Here is a 21,836-nt window from a genome sequence, read left to right as displayed (position 1 = left end):
TTAATTTGGAAAATAGTTTTACTTTCTCTAATAATTATTTAACATAATTTTAAAAATACTTTTGATTCTAGTCAGAAATCTTCGAGTGAAATTCTAAGTGTAAGAAATACTTCGAAATGTAAGAGTGTGTGAAATTAGCTATATTTCATAGCAAGTGCAGCTATCACTATAGAACGCTAGAGTTAGTATAACTTAATTTTATTATAGTTTTGTGCGCATTTTATAATTTTCATACTTCAAAAATTTTTGGAACAGTTTATAATATTTCAGTAAGCACATAAAAAGTCACTCTCCATTTTGGTTTAATTCGTTAAAATATAATATTAATATTTATATCGTCTTTTTGAATTGAAATATTGTTAAGTTACTTGTGTTAAAAATTAATATTTCTTTCATGTATCAATGTCGACAGCCAATAGATAAAAAAAAGAATCAACAGTTTTCTATTTTGTACGAGAAAATATCGCAGCGAAAAATTTTCTGTCCCATTAGAACGCTTTCCGAGGTTAGAGGCGCGGGGCGGTTTTCTACATTCACTCGTTGCCCGATCGTCATTTGGTTCGCACGTCACTTTACCAAGTTAACGCGCAACGCCTGTTGGACGCGATCGTAAAACAATAGTATGTGTTAAGTGTCCTGACAACGATCACGATGAAAGGCAGACATCAATTCCGACGCAGATTCAGTCTACAGCCTTCATTTTTGAAGGAAGAACCCGAGGAAGAGAGAAGACCACACAGGTAAATAACAAAGCTATTTATTTTGTTTGTGATTTATTGTTAAATGCTTATTTTTGTCGATAAAAGTAGTTTGTGTTTTAAATTCGTAATTTTGATTTACGCGTAAAATCACAAATATAATGAGGCATTTTTATTCGTAAAGCGACGAAGGATCATCAGAAGTTCGTTGTTATCGAAAAATCTTTTCAATCGCACATTATTCTCACTGTTGAAATTCTCAGCTTTGTGATGATGGCTTTATTTATGAGAAGGGAGACAATTTTGTGCAATTTAGCATCGATATAGCACAGCTTTATAGATAAATTATTCAACGCACTTATCTTTGTTTGGTGTCTTTCATGATAGGGCGTTTTAGTATTCAAATATTTTTTTTATTTATTACTTAAGCAATATAATACCTTACGCACTTAAGCAATATATACCTTTATTCATACAGTTGTCTTTTGTTTATTATTTTTATAGAAAAGAGATTATTTATAAATTATTATAAATTATAAATAATATATTACAATTTATCATTTTAACAATTCTAAAAAATGATTGTCCCGAAGAATTGTTAAGGGTGTATACTAGATACAGAACTACGTTAGACCGTTGATAATGACTATATTACACGCTACATTAATATGCTGTGCCGACCCCACATAGGTGAAAAAAGGATGATGATGGTTTAAGGTATTTTATTGTATTAGTGGGACTGGGACTATTTTTACTACATTTTACAAATTGCAACGTGTTTATTTCAGTGATCATAATGTGTATCACGTTTCTTAATCAACCCCCTCCCACTCTTAAGGCCAACGTGGTTGACTAATGTCTAGTCAACCCTAACTTTAGAAGGCTCTGAGCCACTCGATGAATATGTATAAAAGTTGACTATGACGTTTATTGGTAGATGCCGCCCGGTACTCGCACGTTACTCCGTAGATTTTGGAATAAATTAATTAACCATTTTTCTACATGTTATATAAAATACAAGTTTAAATTATAAAATGAATGGGTTCTTTCTATATTTATATACTTCAGATTGGATTTGAAATTACTTTCTAGATACTTTTTGTTACATTATTTTTTTTTTCTTCTGATTTTCCGAAGTTCATTGTTCGACACAAAGTTCGTATGCCTAAGAAAATTCTTGCCGAAAACTTTTGGCCTCTTTGTCGAGTTTAAGCTCCTAAGGATTATAACTTATTTCATTAGTGCTTTAATCGTTTAATAGATTTTGTGCTTGTAGTTATGTACTTGTAGCTTAATTTATTTATCGTTGAATGCTTGTAAGCTATTTATTTATTTAATTGTGACTTATTGTGTTTTTAAATTGCAAAGTTATTCGGCAATAGTTATTTTAAGATAGAAAAAAACTAAAACTTAAAGATTAAATAGAAGTTTAAGAAGTGGCTTAAAACCACAAATGATAATTTTCTACAAAGATAATAAACGTAATGGCATTTAATATTCCCTTATTGTTTATTATTCTTCTAAGAATGACTAAACTCCGAGATTTCGGTTTTCTCAACTAAATTAACTCAACTAAGTATTTTGTTTTCGACCTTAAAATTAGGTGGCGCACCCTCTTCTACTAACTATTATTACCCATTCTCTTGATATTAATGCCTTTTTAAAAGCTTTTCATGACTCAGTGTCTCATTTTAGAAGGTTAAATAAACGCCCATTGCACAATGAGCCAATTTTATTTTCGCTACTTCGTTAATTAAAAAACAATTAAAGAATCAAAATGTGTACATTAAGCTTTAGTTTTACATACTTATATATATAAGAGGCGGAAAATGTTACTATATATTAAAATATAAAAGGGAAATGAGTCTAAATCCAAAGTCGAAAATAAAAATATTTTACTTCCAATTAACTTTAAATATTCTATTAACTTAAAGTTTACTTCTGTTATGTTTCCATTCAATGGAATGAAACAGAATTATTCATTGCTTGGTCAATTGAAATGGAAATATATTATTTTCAGTTAAGAAAAGTGTGCATTATGTTTATATTTAAAGTAAATAGAATTTTATATTTAAAGTATAGTAAAGTAGAAGTGTTATAGCAATGCATATTATATTTTTCTCGGAAACTATACAATATGCGGTCGCAGCGAATCTCATTTTCTCAGATTTGATTTTCTTTACATAGGATTTTTATTTTAAAAATTGTATTTTCCAGAAAATGGATTTTTACAAGAACATATAGTGAATTTTTCAAGTATATATTGTTAAATTGTACAGAAATAAAACGCTTTATTTGTATTTTGGTTTTAGTTTTGGACCGTTTTTTTTTAAATTTAATTAAATAACTATAATTTTAGGGACTCAGCATGTGGTATAATCCATTTTTTAATAAAAAAAAAAATTACGCAAGATAAAATGATGGCAATAAATGGAAATAGTGTATTAGTCGTTCATTTATCAATCGGAACAGAAGCTTTTCTTCTAATTTGTGTGCGTGCGACTGTCAAACCAAACTGATATACTCGTGTGAAAAACATAGTTTGTTATTACTTCAAAGTAAGCAGTTTATTATATAGGTATTTTGTCAATCTCACGGAGGCGGAATTTGTCTTTAGAGTGTTCTTTTCCATGTGAAAATTTGTAATATAAGGTTAGAAGTTGACCTATCAAGGTAGGCTACGATACTTTAGCATTTATTATCTACAAATCTGTCCAAAGACACACATTTTTACAGCGACGAAAAATATAATGGCAATTCTAGGAGAAGTGAAGTAATCTAAAAAAGGTTTTATGAGATTTTTTTCTTACAATTTTTAAAAATACTGAGAAATGAATTTATATTTTTAGTATATCATATTAATATTTACAGCTAAATTACTTGAGACTATTTCTAATGGTTATGATGAAAATAGCAGTTAAATGACTTTTTCTTTGTCAAATTTACTCGAATACTTTTATTAAAATTTCCTTTGAACATAAAAATAAGATGTGTAAGTAGGATGTCGTTCCGAGAATCGGTTAAATATAATAGTTTTTATGCGCGAAATACTTTAAGTTTCTATTAAAATGTAACGAAGTTTCAGTAAAGAAGAAATACTCGAAATATAATTTTTCTCTTTTCTAACTATAGTCAAACTTTTGTGCTTCATAATACTACACTGGATTTAAATACGTTTATTTTAAATAACAGTATTTGAAGAATGAAGATAAATCATATTAAATATATGCTAGTGAAGCAAATATGTAAGGAAAGAATTTTGACATGTTTTACGATCTCCATAGATTTTATATTAAATTCATAATCTGTAGGACTGACTACCTTTGATACCTACAGATAAATTTGCTCAACTCTACTTTAAATTGGTGCAAATACAAGGCTGCTTGAAAGTGAAACCATCGCATAGTTAGCTTTTTAATTTAAATCTTATAAATCGAATTATAAAGATTTGAATTTAAACCGGCGCTTTAGAAATACATATTGTCATTCCTCTGACACTATATAAAAAAAAACTGGGACAATACCATGTTTTTTACAAGTGTTTCGACAATGTTAACTCCCGGCCTATTGCTAAAACCGGTCAAATTAATCGAGTGATTTTTTTCGAAAACCTAATTTTAAAATATAAAAATCAGGGATTGTCCCGTTGGACCGATCGGCCCACCCATCAATCGGTCCAATGGATTTTTTTTTGCCATTGGGCCGATCGATTGGCCCAACAGTATGACAGTATAGTTCATCTCTTGACAAAAGTATGGTTAAGTAGGTTAATAGACTCTTGATGCTTCGACCTAGCGGCAAAAGAGGATATAGACACGTTTGTCTTTATTTTGATTTAAAAATATATCACTAACATTTAGTTGAAAAGGTAGCAAAAAAACCCTAATTTTGTTTTTTGAACGTAGTTTCAAAAAAGGTAGGGTAAGTAACATCACAGGCATTTTGGCCTATTAAGAATTTATAATCAACTACAGTTGTTATTTATTTAGTTACTTAACACATCATCATAACCACCAACCCTTTTCTGCCCAATGCAGGCCATAGGTCTTACCCAATGCCTTCCACAGTATGCAGGCCTACGACTTCCGCATCTAACGACTTACCGGAATCACCACTAAGTCGTTGAAGTACACGTACCAAATGCTTTTCAATGAACTAAACTGCATTATCTCACTTTTGTGGAGGGGGGAGGGAGGACTCTCAATTATAGTAGTCGTTACAATCTCCTTAATTATTTTACCACCAAATTGAATATATATCAAAACAAACATCACTGTAATGTGAACATAAATTAGTTGTACCTAATAGTCATAGAAAAATGAAATTAAATGTTAACTTAAAACGATCCAATTAATAACTCAAGCGTTAAATTAGTTATTGTTCAATGATTAGAGAAAGAACAATTTACTTTGTGGGTGGTGACTAATAAAATTTAGTTAATGGACGGTGACCCCCGGGTCGTTATTAGAGTCGAAAGGTCGAATCAATGAATTCATTTACATCTTAAGTAAAACAATGGGTAGGAATTATTGTTGTGAAATAAACTTTGCGCTTGATGTCAGATATAAAGGGTTAAATGTTTCGAGGACGTTTTTATTAATTAAAGCTTCGCGGCTTTGCTAGCGCAGAATTTAAAAACAATCGTTCCAGCCGTTCCGGAGATTACCCGAAACAAACACAGCCTTGCGGACAGACAGACAGACAAACATTTTAAAAATTGGTTTTTCGTTATCGACTACGCTAGATACATAATGTGTACGAAATATGTTTTTTTTCTATATTAAATAGACACTCTAATTTTGTTAATAGGTTTAGATAAAAAACTTTTCTTTTTTATTTATAACAAAAGGTAATCTATATTATATTAGAACAATACAAAGGGAAATATTGGATTGTTCAAGATTTTTAAAAACCTTTTTAATTGTTAATTTTAACAGCTGATATAATAATTTTGTTGGAATCATCAACATTGAATAATACAAACAATTGTTGAACTGATTTATAACTTACAACACCATTCTTCTTTTCCCATAGCTTCGGTTCTGCTATTTTTTTGTCCTTTTTCCCCTTATTACATTACCAACAAGCAATTACCTTTATAGTTCACCCCAACTCCTTACATTCCCTTACAAAAATGTTTTTGCTTAATATCGCTCAATATTTCTTTAGTTATATTAATCAAACACACAAACATAATAACGCAGTTAATCCATTTAAATACCATTTCGAAAACCACGAAAAAGCTTGCACATGGATTTATAAATTTGAAAATTTACTTTTTTTGTTTTATATTATCAATGATTAGAAGTGATAATGTCTTTTCACATTTCCCAACGGCGCGTATTAATGCAGCCTTAGGACCGTTGCGATTCAATTTTTAATATATTCCCAGCCGTACTTACCCCGCATTAAAATCCCAAGTGGGCTCCTAAATACGTTGAGGTTGAAAAATTTAATATCTTCAAATCTGTGATACTTTTTTGAACAAGTCTCTTTTGTATTATGTAGAAAGAATACATCCCAGTAATATTATTTATAATGTTATCGTTGAATTTTAAATTAAGTAAGTTTATTTTAGTTTGAAATGAAATATTTTTTCAGTCTGCTGATTCCATAAATTCGATTTCAATGTCGTCCTTTCTTCATTTATTAAAACGTTTGGAAATAATAAGCTAAAATATTCCTATTATTGCAAAAACTTTAGCAATATATCAACAATAGAAATCGAATACGCTAACAAAAGGATTGTCACTATATATGCAATACGTAGTCCAACTACATTGTAACAGGTACTAAATGTTCCTAGGAATAGCGACCAACGACTTGAAGCAGTACTATTGAACAGTAATACGGCTAATTTGCATAGTACTGGGCTTGTGTTAACTAAGCTTTGTGTTCGCTGTGGAATTATATACAATCACAATGGGGCAATCATCGGTATACTAAAGTCAATAATATTGTCCCCAATGTCACAGATAATTAATAAATTAACATTTCTATTTACACAGAGATTGTGCGCTAGTACAAGCTTGCAATAATGTTTAGCACACATCCATGGACTTAAGTGTGATAATAACTTTGTCTTTAGTATATTTCGAGTAATAATAATTTTTAATTGGTGCGCTAGTTAGTACGGTTTGCAAATTATTTTTGATTTGTAGATACCGACAGTACCTAAATACAAAAAAAAATCTTGATTTACATAATCAGTTAATGTCAAAAAATCATAATAGTACTCGTATGCTTCATCAAGGCAATTCATTTATTTAACTTCTTTGCTGTGTTTAAAAGAATGAGGCCTGACAGGAAATGATCCCTACTTACGAGTACTACAAAGGACTTTATGAGACTTCGTATCTCATCTGCTTGTAGTTCAACTATGAAAAGCTTTTAGTTGTAAGATAAGAGTAGAAAGAAATAAGAACAAAGGTCAAAGAGCCAAGTCAAATTGCTGCAAAGAAATTCGTTAATTAGTAACTAAGTGAGACCTTTGTATAGATTTCTTATACTATATCTACATTATAAGACACGACATAACTCTGAGTGTAGTAATGAAAGTGATAATTTAGCGTTAAGAACAGATAAAAATTTCCTACATATAAATATTAAGCCTGTCAAGCGGATTTCTGATTTTCTATCTAGCTAAGTTTAAGATACTTTAGTGCTTTGTATAATTCATAACATTTGAGTGAGTATTCAATGTTATTGATCGGTGACAAACGATTGGCGACCGATAAGCGACGGTGACACGCCGGCCATCTGATAGCTACAGCGCTTATCGTTTGCATAGAGGATAACAAAATTCAACATGATTTTTTCGCGTAAATCAATCTATGTTTTGTTTTACAATTCAAAGGCTTTTTGTTAACATATTTTACCTTTTGGATGTCGGTAAATTGTATCGAAAGCTTTCAATAAATGAAAGAAAGACACGTTGATTACATTTGAACAAAATTACTACGAATTTATAACATATAATTTTTTACATGTTCATATTAATGACATCTGAAAGCGGAGCGAAAAAATATATAATAGTTAATTTTATATTGAGATGAAACATTTGAATTTATTTTACATTCCAAAGTGAATAGCTGAGCATGCGAAAAATTTATAAAATGAGGGAAGTTGAAAAGTTTTCGACACTTTACTCATTCCAATAGTCATACATTAGTACTGATTGATTTCCATTTTATGTAAGTCATAAATCATCCCCATTTAATATACTCATATACATACAGTCATTAATAACTGTCAAGTGTCATGGAATGTTGTTTTTATATACGCAAGCGTTTTAGCTTATTTACATAATTATCACTTAGCGACATGCCTTCCAAGAGAGGAGACTTAAGTTAAATTGTTGTCTCTGATCGATACGCCCTCCGTTTAATTTTACCATTTAATTAACGTTTAAAACGCTTTTCTCTCATAATTTTTTATCAAATAGCATCAATTATGTACTCAATTAAACAGATTAACCGATTAGTTTAAAAATTAAATTAAATTTTTAACACACCAACTTTGTTAATTAACATGTTTTACTGTAATTAATTATTGATTTTTTTTCTTAACAGCCGAACTGAGAGGACGGAGGACACCGTAGCCAGTAACTTAACCAACAATGCGGTCAGACACAAGATCGTTGTCCTCGGAGCTGCTAAAGTCGGAAAGTCTTCATTGATTACACAATTCCTATACGGAACATTCTCTTTTAAATACAAGAGAACAATCGAGGAAATGCATCATGGTGACTTCAATGTATCTGGGGTACGATTGACGTTGGATATTTTGGATACATCGGGTGCATATGAGTTCCCCGCTATGCGTACCCTATCCATGCAATCCGCGGACGCATTTATACTTGTCTACGATATAACGGATGCGAACAGCTTTGCTGAAGTACGCGCACTCCGAGATCAGATCCACGAAGTGAAAGCGAGCACAGCCGTACCTATAGTTGTGGTCGGGAATAAAGTTGATTTAGCCGAAACTGGAGAGAGAGAGGTAAGCGGTTTTGTTTTAATAATTATGAAAAATTTATTATTCAATATTAGTTGTTAAGACCTTAATAGTTACTTAAAAGTCTAGGCTTGAAGTAACTGTGTTCTCGTGACGAACAAGTCTCTAGAACTATTTTCCATTTTTCTACATGTATATTGACTTGCAATGTAGTATTGCAAGTTAATATATTGCGTCAGTCAATTGCGCCGTTGTTTCAGTAAGCAATTTATCCTCGAGCAAATTTTCCTTATATCTAAAGTCAAAGCGAGTAAAAAAGCAAATAGAACTAAATCTGAACATTCACTACGATATTTAAATTCTTTTGTTAAAGATATACAGTATGTTGTGTGTATGTATATTATTCATTTATTGGACCTTTATTTCTATTGTAAATAAGCACAAAATATTTGTTATTTTCAATCATTTAGCATTGGATAAATCAACATCCCGTATTTGGTGTGTTTCAAAATCTTCAAAGAATATAAATCAAATTAATTTAAGATAGAAATTGAGAAGAATAATTACTCAACAAACAGTCGCCGAATCAATAATATAAAATGAAATATATTACATATAAAAATTTCAAATATTGCCCGTAAAATTTTATTCACTAAATGAACGTTATTTTCACAAAAAATTTCTTGCTTTACTGTTTATTCTACGGAAACAAATTCTTCGCGAAATGAAGACCTAATTAGACCTTCAACAAAGACGTTTCGTCTTGAGATTTTCTTTGTCATCAAGATCCACATCACACGCATGAAACCTTCTTTGAGAATCTCTCGTATTTATTTACTCCTAGCCATCGCCGGCGACTCCGTCCACATGAAATTAAAAAACTTAATTAGTAGCCTATGTGTTCTTCCAGACTATGCTCTACATTCATGCCAAATTTCAGCAAGCCGTTGAGTCGTTCTGGAGATACATTCAAACAAACATCAATCCATCCATCCATCCAAATTCACACATTTATAATATTAGTAAGATAAATATTTAAATGTTCGACTTTTAAATTAGATGTCAAAGGTCATGTGAAATGTCAAATGAACAAATACTTAACATGATCGTCATTTACCATTTCATAAAATAAATGCCACAATACCCACACAAAATAGTTATAGAGACATTAAGACCCAAAAATATACGAAATAAAGGAGACTAAAAGAGGCTTAGCTCGCAGCATAATAAATACGGCTACTTCGCTGGTACTAATTGAACTCGAAATGCATCCTTTTCCTGGTGCGCCAGCCACAATTACACGAAAAGAAGGAACTACGCTGCCTTTATTTGTTTTCAGAAGAACTTTCTAGTTGACATTGTTTGTCTGCGTCATATCTATCTCACATAAAAAGTAATAGCTAAATATTTTAAAATGCATATTAATTAATTTTGTGATGTAAGCTATTAAAAATTCTCCCTTATGTTTAATTGTGTTAATACTATTTAATACGAAAAAAAATAGATTTCGCTGAAATTTTGCATAGAATAGCCTGAAAGAACATATGGGCTACTTATTACGTTTTTCTTTAATTCCGCGTGAACGATGTCGCGGGCGACAGTTACCTATAAATATAAATATTTATTAAGCGGATTTAAATGCAAATGCACTAATTACATAGTGACTAAACTTTCTCATTAGCGTTAATTAATTTTGTATCCTGATAAACAAACGCAGTCAGCATTAAATCCTATTAGAAGCGTGGCTGTCGGGGGCTTATTCTGAAAATGGTGATAATATACCTATGACTGTATATTAGTTGCAACTCGAATTTAATTTCCGCTATATGATTGATACGATGTCGTATTCAATGTCGTGACGTGTCATATTCCGTGTCGTGTCGTGCCGCTGCAACCTCGAAATGACGTCTAAATATCGGAAATACATCGGACAAGCCCAGCATTTTACACACCCCACCTCAAAAAACAAATGAGAACTTTCCGTCGCCTCAGTTTCTTTCGTTGAAAACAGTTTCTCAAGTAAAATATTTTAGTTATTTTTATTTTTGTACTGCACTAAACATAATTCAACTACGACAGACTTGCATATAACCGCTAACCAGTTCGAATCGTCAACGATTATCAAAGTACCAATTTAAATTTAAATTTAAACTTTAAAATAATGTTAGTTTAACTACATACATTTAAGTGTAGTAAAATAACGTAACCAACATACAATACAACCAATAAAACCAACGAATTATACAAATTGGTACTCATTTGTACCGAACATTCAAACCATTATATAATATTTAGTACATTACTTTGTTTGCAAGCGCATATTGTCGGCCCGGCCGCGAGAAACTTACTCAACACCTCTGAGCGTTTTCTGCTTCGACGCCCGCATGTTCAGCTATAATTAGAATACATTAACTCCGCTGAACTTAAATAGAAATCGATAATTTATACATGACAATAAAAACAAATACGTAATCAGGGTTGCAATATACCAATTAAAATTAATGACATAGACTAAAACAACAGAGGTGCTACTAATTTCTAATATTAATAATTGAGTATTGAAACATTTTATAATAATTCATCTATTACAGGTTGAGTTCCACACAACGGAGTCTGTGGTGACAGTAGACTGGGAGAATGGGTTCGTCGAAGCGTCAGCAAAAGACAACATTAACGTGTCCCAAATATTCAAGGAGCTTCTCGTCCAGGCGAAGGTTAAGTATAATCTGTCACCGGCGCTGCGACGAAGACGACGCCAGTCACTGCCCACGGGGCCTCAGGGTCCACCGGGGTCTAGCAACTCTGCAGCATCACCAGCACAGCCCCATGTACCCTCGCCAGCTCAGCTGGCGCACTTACAGCAGATACGAGAGCGTCATTCTCATAGCAAACGTAACTCTTGTGTCATTTCTTAAACGTATACTTCTAGTCCATTATTAGAATAAGTGTGACAAATATAATTTTAATCTTCTTCTTGTCTGAACTGTGTACTACATTTCTTGACGGCATCCACGATACAGAACAGAACAGTGTTTTCATCTCCTGTTACTTCCGTATTAAAATCATTTTAACACCACCTTTACACTACTCAATTTTCGCGTTTTCAAGAAATTATTTTCATCTTTCTTCAAAAATCATTGCAACAATACTTTGATTAAATGTAGTCCTGTCATTGCAATAGCTTTAAAATAACTAATATTTGAAAATGGCTTTTGATTTTTGGGAGTGTATACTGACTTCTATGGACGTGGACAGGTCACTTTAAAATGACAACTTTTTAATTCTACCTCCATTTGTAGTTCGAATCCTCATCACTGTTCAATCACTACCATCAGCGACAAATTGGCACAAAATACGTCTCCTTATAGCCAATCCATGTGTAGTATGTCAGTAACAATTGAAGACATTAATTTCCTACCCTATATCATAATGCAATTTTGTCGAAAACTTATCTTACTTGTAAACTAGACATAGCTATTTCACTCAAATACAGGATTATACATAATTTAACGATGCACTAATCATTTCATTACTGCAAAATATATAAGTACATTTAAATTAATTATAATAAAGTAAGATAACGCCAATGCCAAGTGCAAATTATTAATATTTAGATAAATGTTTTTTCTTCAAATGTGTATGGAAAGGTGATATAACTTAGTGTGACTTGTATTGTGACTGGTTTGTTGTAAGTAAATCTTTTATTATTCTACTATTAAATAAGACTTTCATATTAACTGATTGTATACAATGTACTATGTGTGTATTTTTACTATAACTAGTAAGTTGTGTTTGTACGAAATATTTCTTAAAAGAGGCACATTTATTTGTTTAAAAATTCATTGCAAAATCTATAAAAACAGTTTTTTTTTTCCTTGGAGTGTACTAACCTAGATTGTCTTTCTTACATTTAAATATTTAATGAGTTTAAAAAAAAGAGTTATAGTGAATTTAATATTCTTTGTTCGTTTTCGTGGAAAATAATTCAAATAAATAAATTTAATTGCGATATTGATCGCTATCAGTATACTTAAAGTTAAAACTTAAAGCAAAAGTCAATTTAGAGTAAAAAAAACTCACGACTTCCAATCGTTTCCCGGCAAATCATTCGTGGCAAATAAAAAGTACTTACTGTGTTTATTCCATTAGAAGGACAGAGATGTCGTTTTCAGGTGTCTCGTCAGTGTAAACCTATGCTTAGAGTGTTTTTTTTTATTTGGAAAATTTCTAAGTTCTTTGTTGCGAGGCTACTGTCTCCCCCGGGGACAAAGTCTCGAGAATGAAATGAGATGTCTCAGACATGATAATTCCCATAAATTAAGACCAGAGACCCGCGGGGCTCGTAAAAATCAAAACTTTGTTTCTACATTTAATAAATGTCGCAATTTTATTAAAAAAAAATGGATTATATTTACTGAAATATAGTCAGAACACTACTCTGATGTCATTTGAATAAGGTATCGTTTTTCTAACAGTATGAGTGAGTTTTTACTATCATAACACATGTATGACAACAATATTTCTGTCTCGTTCAGTCTCGTAGATAAAACGGAGATAACAATAAAGTGAAAAGAGTTGAAATTCACCGTAATATTTAGCTTATCATTACCACATTTGGGAAGAAAAAAAAAGTTAATAGTCTTTGATATGAAAGATGGAAGAAATAGCATCTTTTTTATTTAACATGAATTGTCTAAAATGTGAAACAAACTCAAAGACAAATCGGAAATTAAAGTTTGTCTTCACACAAAGTGGAATATATTTATTATGAAACACGGCTGTCTTGAACATGAGCGAGTAATTAATTTTCCCAACTTTATGCTACGAGCAACAACTTTTGTCATTTAAACAACTTTATATATGATTAAGCTGCAATATTTTCGTGTTAATATTGGATATGGTAATTACAATATACATAGACAATTTAATGATTCAAACGTCTCTGGCAACAATGAATTAAAATAAAGTAATTCAGGATTAATTTAAAATGTTTGATTCAAAACTCTCGTCAACGAATAGAGACAACTTGCATTTGTTCTAACTAAACACACAACTGGGTACTTAAATCAAAGTATGTGTCATTAAGGCAAAACAGCTCAAATTCTATATTTATTTTAAATTATGATTTAGAAGTAAATAATAAAATTATTATAATATTAAAATAAAATTTTATAGATGTGCCTTTTTTAATCTAGTATTCTTTATCAGTAATGTCCAAATATTATTTTTAATTCTCTGTTCGTTTAAAAATTTGTATTTTTTGTATTCAAAAAGTAAATATTAAAAAAACATACCTAGAATAGTAAATTATGTTATAAAATATTAGTAAACAAAAAAAGTCATTCCTTTTTTATTTTAACCCTAATGAAAATTTAATGTTTTTAATATTCTAAAAATATTAATATGCAAAACAAATAATTGTTTGAATTAGTTTATTTATTCTGTTAATTAGAGATTATTGTAGTAAATTACTGCTTCTTATAATAAAGTAATCATTAATTTTTTGTTACTGAAGTCTACTACAACTTTTTTTTTCTACCGTAGACAAATATAAATATGAAAAACCTGCACAAAAGGATTTGAAATCAATTATAATGAATTTGTTAATAAACTCTTTAAAATATAGAATCTTCTTAAATAAGTGAATAAAAATATTTGTAATATTTGTCACTTGTCTTATAGAAAACTTAGTAATATTTAATGTATGTGTGAATTTGTACCGAATATATCAAAAACTATATCTCTAAATAAATATATTTACTTCTGACAGTTAATGTGTTATAAATTCTATTAAATTTTGTCTACGAAACGAAAAATATCCTTTAACACAAAAGGTTGTCTACAACTTTGATAGAACCTATAATTTTAACTAGTATTTCAATTGTAAGGCAACAGTTGGACGAAAATTTATTTCGCATCATCATCATTGATGTCGCAAACCGTCGAGTTGAAAATAGAGAGTGACTTATCTGACGCAGCGGACAATAGATAAAGCCGTCTTGTCATGTCTTTGTAATTTTCTATGCCTTAGTATTTTCTGACAGAAATGATAGAGCCATTCTTATCTTGCCAGTTAATTTTGTGAGGATATGTAGTGGTTTTATTCACAGATACTATATAGTGTATTTTATTAAACCACCTATGTAGTAGGCTCACACTATGCTTGACGACATAATATACAATGCTAGCCTAGCCAGTGAAGTTAACTCAATGAGGTACTTTATTAGTAGAAAAAATAAATGGAAGTGTACAAAAATATTAATGTTATTTTACTCGGTATTTTTGTTGGCCGTGTGTATTGGAGCGAGCGGCGGGCGTCGGGCGGCGAGCGACGGGCACTTGTTGCGCAGCGCGTGCGATCGATCGTGCTCCGGGCCCGACCTGCAGCCACCGACACCTCGCCGCGGCTACACGCAGACACTTCCCATTCACTAAGATCTCTCCGACACCCGCCCTCTGCCCTCGAAACCTAAGAAAACAATTTCATCCAACAATCCCATTCCATTCCCAATATCCGTCTTCCAAGTTTGTCATTTTCGTTTTTGCCTTTTAAATCAGTCCTCGCCCACAATAAATTGCCGAATATTAACGCTTCGCCGAAATATTCGTACCTGCTGCGTGAAACTTCTAAGTAGTCTCGTCGAGTTTATTGTCTTCATAAATCTTTCCCCCGGGAGCCACCACTTTAAATGATTTTCTTTTTATGAAATAAATGCAAGTTCTCTTGATGATTAATGATTGTTACAATATTTTTCCCTACAGGGAATTGAACTGCGATTTTATGTTAAAAATTAAGAATAAATGTTAATGTAATAAATTAAAAAGTTTTGTAATAATAATAAGAAACTTTATTTTACTTCATTTCTCAATATCACTTCACTTTATTGTATGCGACGAAGTTGTTATGCACGCTCATGTGAATTCAATAATCCAATTCGCGCCCAACGGTTTTGATGTTTACCACATTTTCCCATTAACGAAGTAAGAAATGAATTGGATTCAATCAAAAGCAGTGTACCTATGTCAATTTTCTTATAGAAGTTGAAGATTTATAAAACTTGGAAGGGGAAAGGTCACCTGTTGCTGATAGGCGCTTTACCGATACCTTTGAAATAACTTTTCCTTGGGGGTTGGATTTTGTGAGTGGATTTTTTTTGATTATTAATAAATTTTATCTAAGAAGGTTTTTTAGTAGCAAGTTTTATAAACATTTAACAGAGTTATTCATAACATTCCAACTATAATAGAGGTACTATCTGTTGTCTGTAATTTCTATTTTTTTTTAGTTAACTAGTTTTCAATTAATCTTCTACCTAATAAACTTTCTTAATTATCTATATATATAAAAGAAAGTCGTGTTAGTTACACTATTTATAACTCAAGAACGGCTGAATCGATTTGACTGAAAATTGGTGGGCAGGTAGGTTAGAACTAGGAAACGGACATAGGATAATTTTTACCCCGTTTTCTATTTTTTATTCCGCGCAGACGGAGTCGCGGGTAAAAGCTAGTTTATAATGGTTTTTGGAATTGATACAGTTTTCACATTGAATAAAATCTAAACAAAATGTGAGAAAAACTGAATTAGTTTGCACTGTCATGCCTTCTATTCCAGAAGGTATTGCTATCCCTCTCGTTCCCTATGACAAGAAAAGGAAAGCAATATATTTTATCAAATTTGTTTTGACAGTGTAATCGCACAGTTAAAAGTACATAAATACATATAAGTAACAATACTGAAACAGTATAAGTATGTTCACGTGATGAAGTATTTGGGCGTATTCATAATTGATATTCAAAATGAATTTCAAGCTTAGAAAGTGAAAGCGTGAGATATTCTTAAATGAAATTAAGGCATTTCAATATTTGAATAATTCATTAAATTAAATGAAAACATTGACGCATATGTTAAAGGTTCGTTAACATACTCGCGTTGAATTGGAGATATTTTATATAATACGTCGTTTATTTATTACTTATGAATACATATGTTTTATATTAGTAATATTATAAATGCGAATGTTTGGATGGATGGATAGTTGTTGAAGGTATCACCGGAACGGCTCAACCGATTTTGATGACATTTGGCACAGAGGTAGAATATAGTCTGGAAAAACACTTATCAAGTTTTTTTTAAATTCTTTATTATAGTTCTTTTAAATAAAACTAATATATATTATGTTTACTAATTACTTAAGTATAAACGAAAGCTTTAAATTACATCTTATATAATTGAGGTACATAGCCTATTTTTATTATATTACTACTAATTTTTTTTTTATTAAGTCTGGAAGAAGTCGCTGTATACTGCTATCAAAAATGAAGATGCTTTACCAGCGAACAAATATAATCAATTTCATCCTATTGCGTATCTGTTGCTGAATAACTCGATCAAAACCAGTGAAATCAAAACCCGTAGGGGGTTTTCAGTTGCATGTATAACAAGTTCTGTTCGTTGATATGGAAACGTAAACTATAGATATAGGTATTAATCTCGCATATACATTGTTTTATTCTGAAATTTAAAAATTAAAATTTTAAATTTAAAATAATTTGAAATTATATAAATCACTTTATTATCACTTTAAAAGAGTGGGGTCACAGTAAAAAAACGCTATCGCAGGCTAAATATTATTACCAAATATTTTTCGAGAACTTCGCTCTTTAGTTAAAATGATAGCTGTAAAATATTGAGCACGTAGAAATAACGATATTAAATTTGATAAACGTAATTTCTAAACTTGTGTCAATTAATTCCCCGATGTGCCGCACAAATTACTAAACTCTCTTACACGTATTAATTAGCAACTAGATTAAATCTCGAATCAGAGCCCTGTTCCATTGTGACTGTTTAATTTGGAACACCAGAAACAAATGTTGCGGTCTATAATACATAAAGCCGATTTGAAATGATAATTTAATTTTTAATCAAAGAATGAATATGCGACTGCCTAGGTCTTTCAAATAAACACCGATAAATTAACAGTGGTAGACGCCAGCAACCACAACACCCGTTGCACAAATTGATCGGCTCGCCCGGTGAAATACCACGACCACACAGAAGACAGGCGTGAAGTGGAAGTAATTCCACGTTTCGACCGAGGAGTGTGGTGTTGGAGGCCTAATTTTAGTCCTTTTTCCCTTACCGCCCTTTTCTTATAAGGAAAGGATGGAAAGGGGAGGTGAATTTGATGGAGGAGGAGATACATAGGAAGGATGAATATTCTTTTTTTGATCGTCTCCTCCTTCGTCGAGTCGCTTCGCCATTTCGGCGAATTAATGTGGCCGCTTGCTCGTTTTCCACCTTGTAATATTAAAAAAAAAGAATTCTTACCAAGACTGGATTAGTACGAGTAAGAACACATCATATTGTTTGACGTTTTTGAACATAACTTTGGAATTTCGAATAAAGCTTAGATTTATTTGAATTTGTAAGGCATTTGTGAATTAATAGCAGACAACATTAAATAAATAAATAGCCTAAACAAAAACTTAAATGTCCACAAAAAGACATCGCATTGTTATACAAATTCCAAATTCACGATGTTCATTTATTTTGACAAATGAAACGTCGCGTAATTACAACCGCTTTCCTTTTATCCGAAGGTTAAATAATTTAACAGCGTATTTTAATTAGTTTCATAAATTTCTCTTTATGCTGTCATAATAATAAAAAAGAGAAAATCATAAAAAAGTCTTAAAATTGTAACATATTTCTAATACACAATATCGTTTTATGCCCAAATAAATCTTATGAACGTAATAATAATAAAAATTAAATAAAAATTTCGTTTCAGTAGCGGTACGGTTGGATTGCAAGAAGGGTGTTCAACATAGAAGTGACGATTGAAAGACGAATTATAGATAAATTTGGAATCGAAAATCTGTTATGCTGTCTCTACATAGAGTAGAGTAAATAACAAGATAGAACACCAATAAAACTGTATTAACAAATTGTTTTATTCGAAGAACATTTTAAGCATGCAGCTATAAAATTTTTAATATTTCTGACTATTGTTAAGTTCTTTTATGTCTTTAAAATGAGTTTATATTTCAAATAAAGTTTCCAGTTCAGAGAATAAACTAACATTGTGAGCCTTGCACTTCCTAGCTCCGTATTGTTGTCACACAATTAAACTGGCGCAACACAACTTCGTGCCGGAACAACAACAGCGTAGCTTTTAACTCTTTCCGATAAAGCAGAAAAGTTCAAGGAACGAAATAGAAACTTTATCGAACGTATTTAAGTGTTTATTACTGTTGATGTCGTTCTTGAATTTTAACTATTAATGTCAAAAAGGTATTCTTATAAGTTTTAAAATTATTAAAACTAATTAGGCACATTTAAATTCAATCTTTTTTAAACAAATAAAGATTTCAGTAATGAAAACGAAACTACGAGGGTGGATTGAAAAGTACTCGGCCTAACCAAGAAAATAAACACATACTAAATCAGTTATATTTTTATTTTTCTACATAATAATCACCATCAAGTTCAATACACTTTTACCACCTCCCCTTCCAAGCATTTAGACCGTTGAAAAAAAATGATCCTTCCTTAGAGTCAAAATATGCGTCTACAGCTGCTTTGACCTCGTCGTTTGTCGAAAATCTTTGACCTCCCAAGTGCTTTTTTAGGTTAGGGAACAGAAAGAAGTCTGATGGTGCCAGATCAGGTGAATTCGTCCCAAGATATTGTGATAATGACAAGATAGAAATAGAAGACATATTGGTTAAAATTAACTTTATATAACACATGGTTTTATTGTACACATTTTTTGTAGCATATAAATCTCGTTTGTGTTTGTGAATATCTGTGAAGTTTTTCGTTGAAAAAAAACAATGTGTCAACTTTTCCGCATATTATATATATTTACTGAATAAGAAATGATGTGCGTACAGCGATATAAGCAAAGTTGAATTGCGGATAAATCGAATACGGCATATCTTCGTATCGAGTAAAATTATCTGTGGTGTTCGCCGAAATGTTAAATGTATGCAAATGGCGGGAACATGACATAAAAATGTTGTCGATATTATTATTATTATATAGATATATGTATGATATGTGACCTATTTAAAGAACAAGTATTATAACAGAATAATAGTATTTAGTTTTATTAAACTAGTTGCTGTGAAATAAAATGCCTAGCTAATATTTGAAAGCAATATAGTACTTCCTTAATTCAAATATTTATCATTGTATATGTAAAATTATGTTTTTTCGAAGTTTTGTTCTCCAACTGACTCAGGAACTAATATTTTTCGCACATACGTATTTTTATGTGTCCTTACTTAATACTTCATACAAATTTGTATGTATTTCAAATCCATAGTGACCTCCAGAAGCCTAAACGACTTAGATTCGATTCGTATTATTTCGTATTATTCTTTGTTTATTAATTTATATAGGTATATACATATATGTATCTTGTGATGCTAAGATTACAATGAAAAGCCATAGCTATCTAAAATAGATTTGCCTAACTTTGCCCCAAATAGAGGCTGTTTTTTGTGCTCTGGATTAGGTATTTATAGGCTATATTATCTATGGTATAATTTAGTTAGTGATCGCAAGGAATTACATTATTCGCTGTACAATGTGGTGAGTGGCAGGTAATTGGATGAGGACGCCAGCGACGTCGGGCGCAGCAAATAGATTTGCGCTTCAAAACCTGCATCAATTAGCAAAGCACTCTCCCATAAAGAAATTCCCATCATTATTGTATTATTTTTATATAATTTATTAATGTTATCTATTATGGTAGAATGGAATTAATGTTAAGTGACCATATTCGCAACAGATGGTATAGTTATTGATGTGTTGCGTTTGTGTGTAAGTGTATAAGAAAAGGCAAGTGAAAATACCTGTGACATTCATCGCACAAGGGTTTCATTCTACAACAATTAATAGACCTAAGCTTGAATAAAAAAAAAACAATTTATGTAGAGTATAAAGTAGGAATTTAACATGTTCATCCGAAGTTTACCTCTCTTCAGGTGATTAATTACTCAACAAATGTTTCGTACAAACGTTTGCATGGTGATTAACTTCATTGTCGCGCAGTGAACGGCCTGTCGTATGAAGTTACAAAGGGTTAAGCGTCGCGCCGCTAACAAGCGATGGAGTTATCGTGAGTTTTCACTGAAACAAAAACACGTTGTCATCTCTTCCACGCTTCTGGAAAAAATAGAGATAGCATTATGTTTTTGTACAGTAAACTTGTAAGTGAAAGCTCACGTTTACAATTAATTCGACAAAATTTAATTGGCGAGTTTTACCTATATATCGTATGACTTTATATCAATGTAAAAAAATGTACATATGTTGTTTTATTTAAAAGTATATGATGTTGCAAATCATAACGAATTTAAACTAAAATTAAGAGTTTATAAATAAATAAATTCCTATTGTTTTCCGCCCCATTCTCATTTATATTTTTTCACTTATCTTTTTTTCTAAATAAAAAGTAAAAGATTTTTTTTTGGCCTGGTACTATCTTTTTGCAAGTGTTCAAACTTCTTCGCTACCAAAGAGGTCCAATACTTTAAAGTTCACTTAACGCAAATACTGAAGAAAATATTTTATAAATTATTATATTGGGGTAATTCATCATTGTTATTTATTACTAAATTCAGAAACAATTACGCAACTCGATGTGTATAACAAAACCTCTTCGTTCTTAATAACATTATCTCTTTGCCTGCACGTTGCGAAAACACATTAGACGTGATAAGAACCCTTGTAATACAACACGGAACGGTTTTCTTTTATTTTTTGCCTTCGGCCAAAGGGAAAGTAATTACAACTTTCACCTATAACGATTACATGATCGTTAACTCCACAATTTATATATTTGTATACATTCATTTCATGTATTTCTACTCGTACATCTAAGTAATACGCGGACAAAATAACATTTTATATGTACATATAAAAATTGTCTATTTTCATGAATAACAAATAACACTACGATGTATAAATATGAGAGAAATAATAGTATATGTTGTGTTTTCTGGGTACATTTTTATATTAAAAAGTTTTTCCAATATTTTTTATTTTTTCCACTAGTTATAAAGAGTAATGACGTCACATATAGATGATATACGTATACATGCCGGTATGATTAAGAACATCCGAGAGATTGCGTGTTGGTGGGAGACAGTTTGACGTGACCTCTA

General features: G+C 31.2%; 1 protein-coding gene across 1 annotated transcript; it reads left to right on the top strand.

The window, feature by feature from the left end:
- Positions 1 to 550: 550 nt before the first annotated feature.
- On the top strand, positions 551 to 11,719 carry LOC106720269 (ras-related protein Rap-2b). Its single transcript, XM_014514864.2, has 3 exons — positions 551 to 740; positions 8,270 to 8,699; positions 11,246 to 11,719. The coding sequence occupies exons 1-3, from the start codon at positions 652 to 654 to the stop codon at positions 11,567 to 11,569; spliced, it is 843 nt and encodes a 280-aa protein (XP_014370350.1). The 5' UTR covers positions 551 to 651; the 3' UTR covers positions 11,570 to 11,719.
- Positions 11,720 to 21,836: the final 10,117 nt, after the last annotated feature.

Source organism: Papilio machaon, chromosome 4 (genome assembly GCF_912999745.1).
Source record: "Papilio machaon chromosome 4, ilPapMach1.1, whole genome shotgun sequence".
Taxonomy (NCBI): Eukaryota; Metazoa; Arthropoda; class Insecta; order Lepidoptera; family Papilionidae; genus Papilio; species Papilio machaon.
Note: the sequence above shows the minus strand (reverse complement) of the source record. Positions and strands in the feature narration are given on the sequence as shown.

Bases quoted from the DNA above. Each gene is read 5' to 3' on its own strand.
- LOC106720269 (XM_014514864.2), top strand. From the start codon at position 652: ATGAAAGGCAGACATCAATTCCGACGCAGATTCAGTCTACAGCCTTCA. The intron at 741-8,269 runs GTAAATAACAAA...TTTTCTTAACAG, and splicing joins GAAGAGAGAAGACCACACAG to CCGAACTGAGAGGACGGAGG. The intron at 8,700-11,245 runs GTAAGCGGTTTT...CATCTATTACAG, and splicing joins CCGAAACTGGAGAGAGAGAG to GTTGAGTTCCACACAACGGA.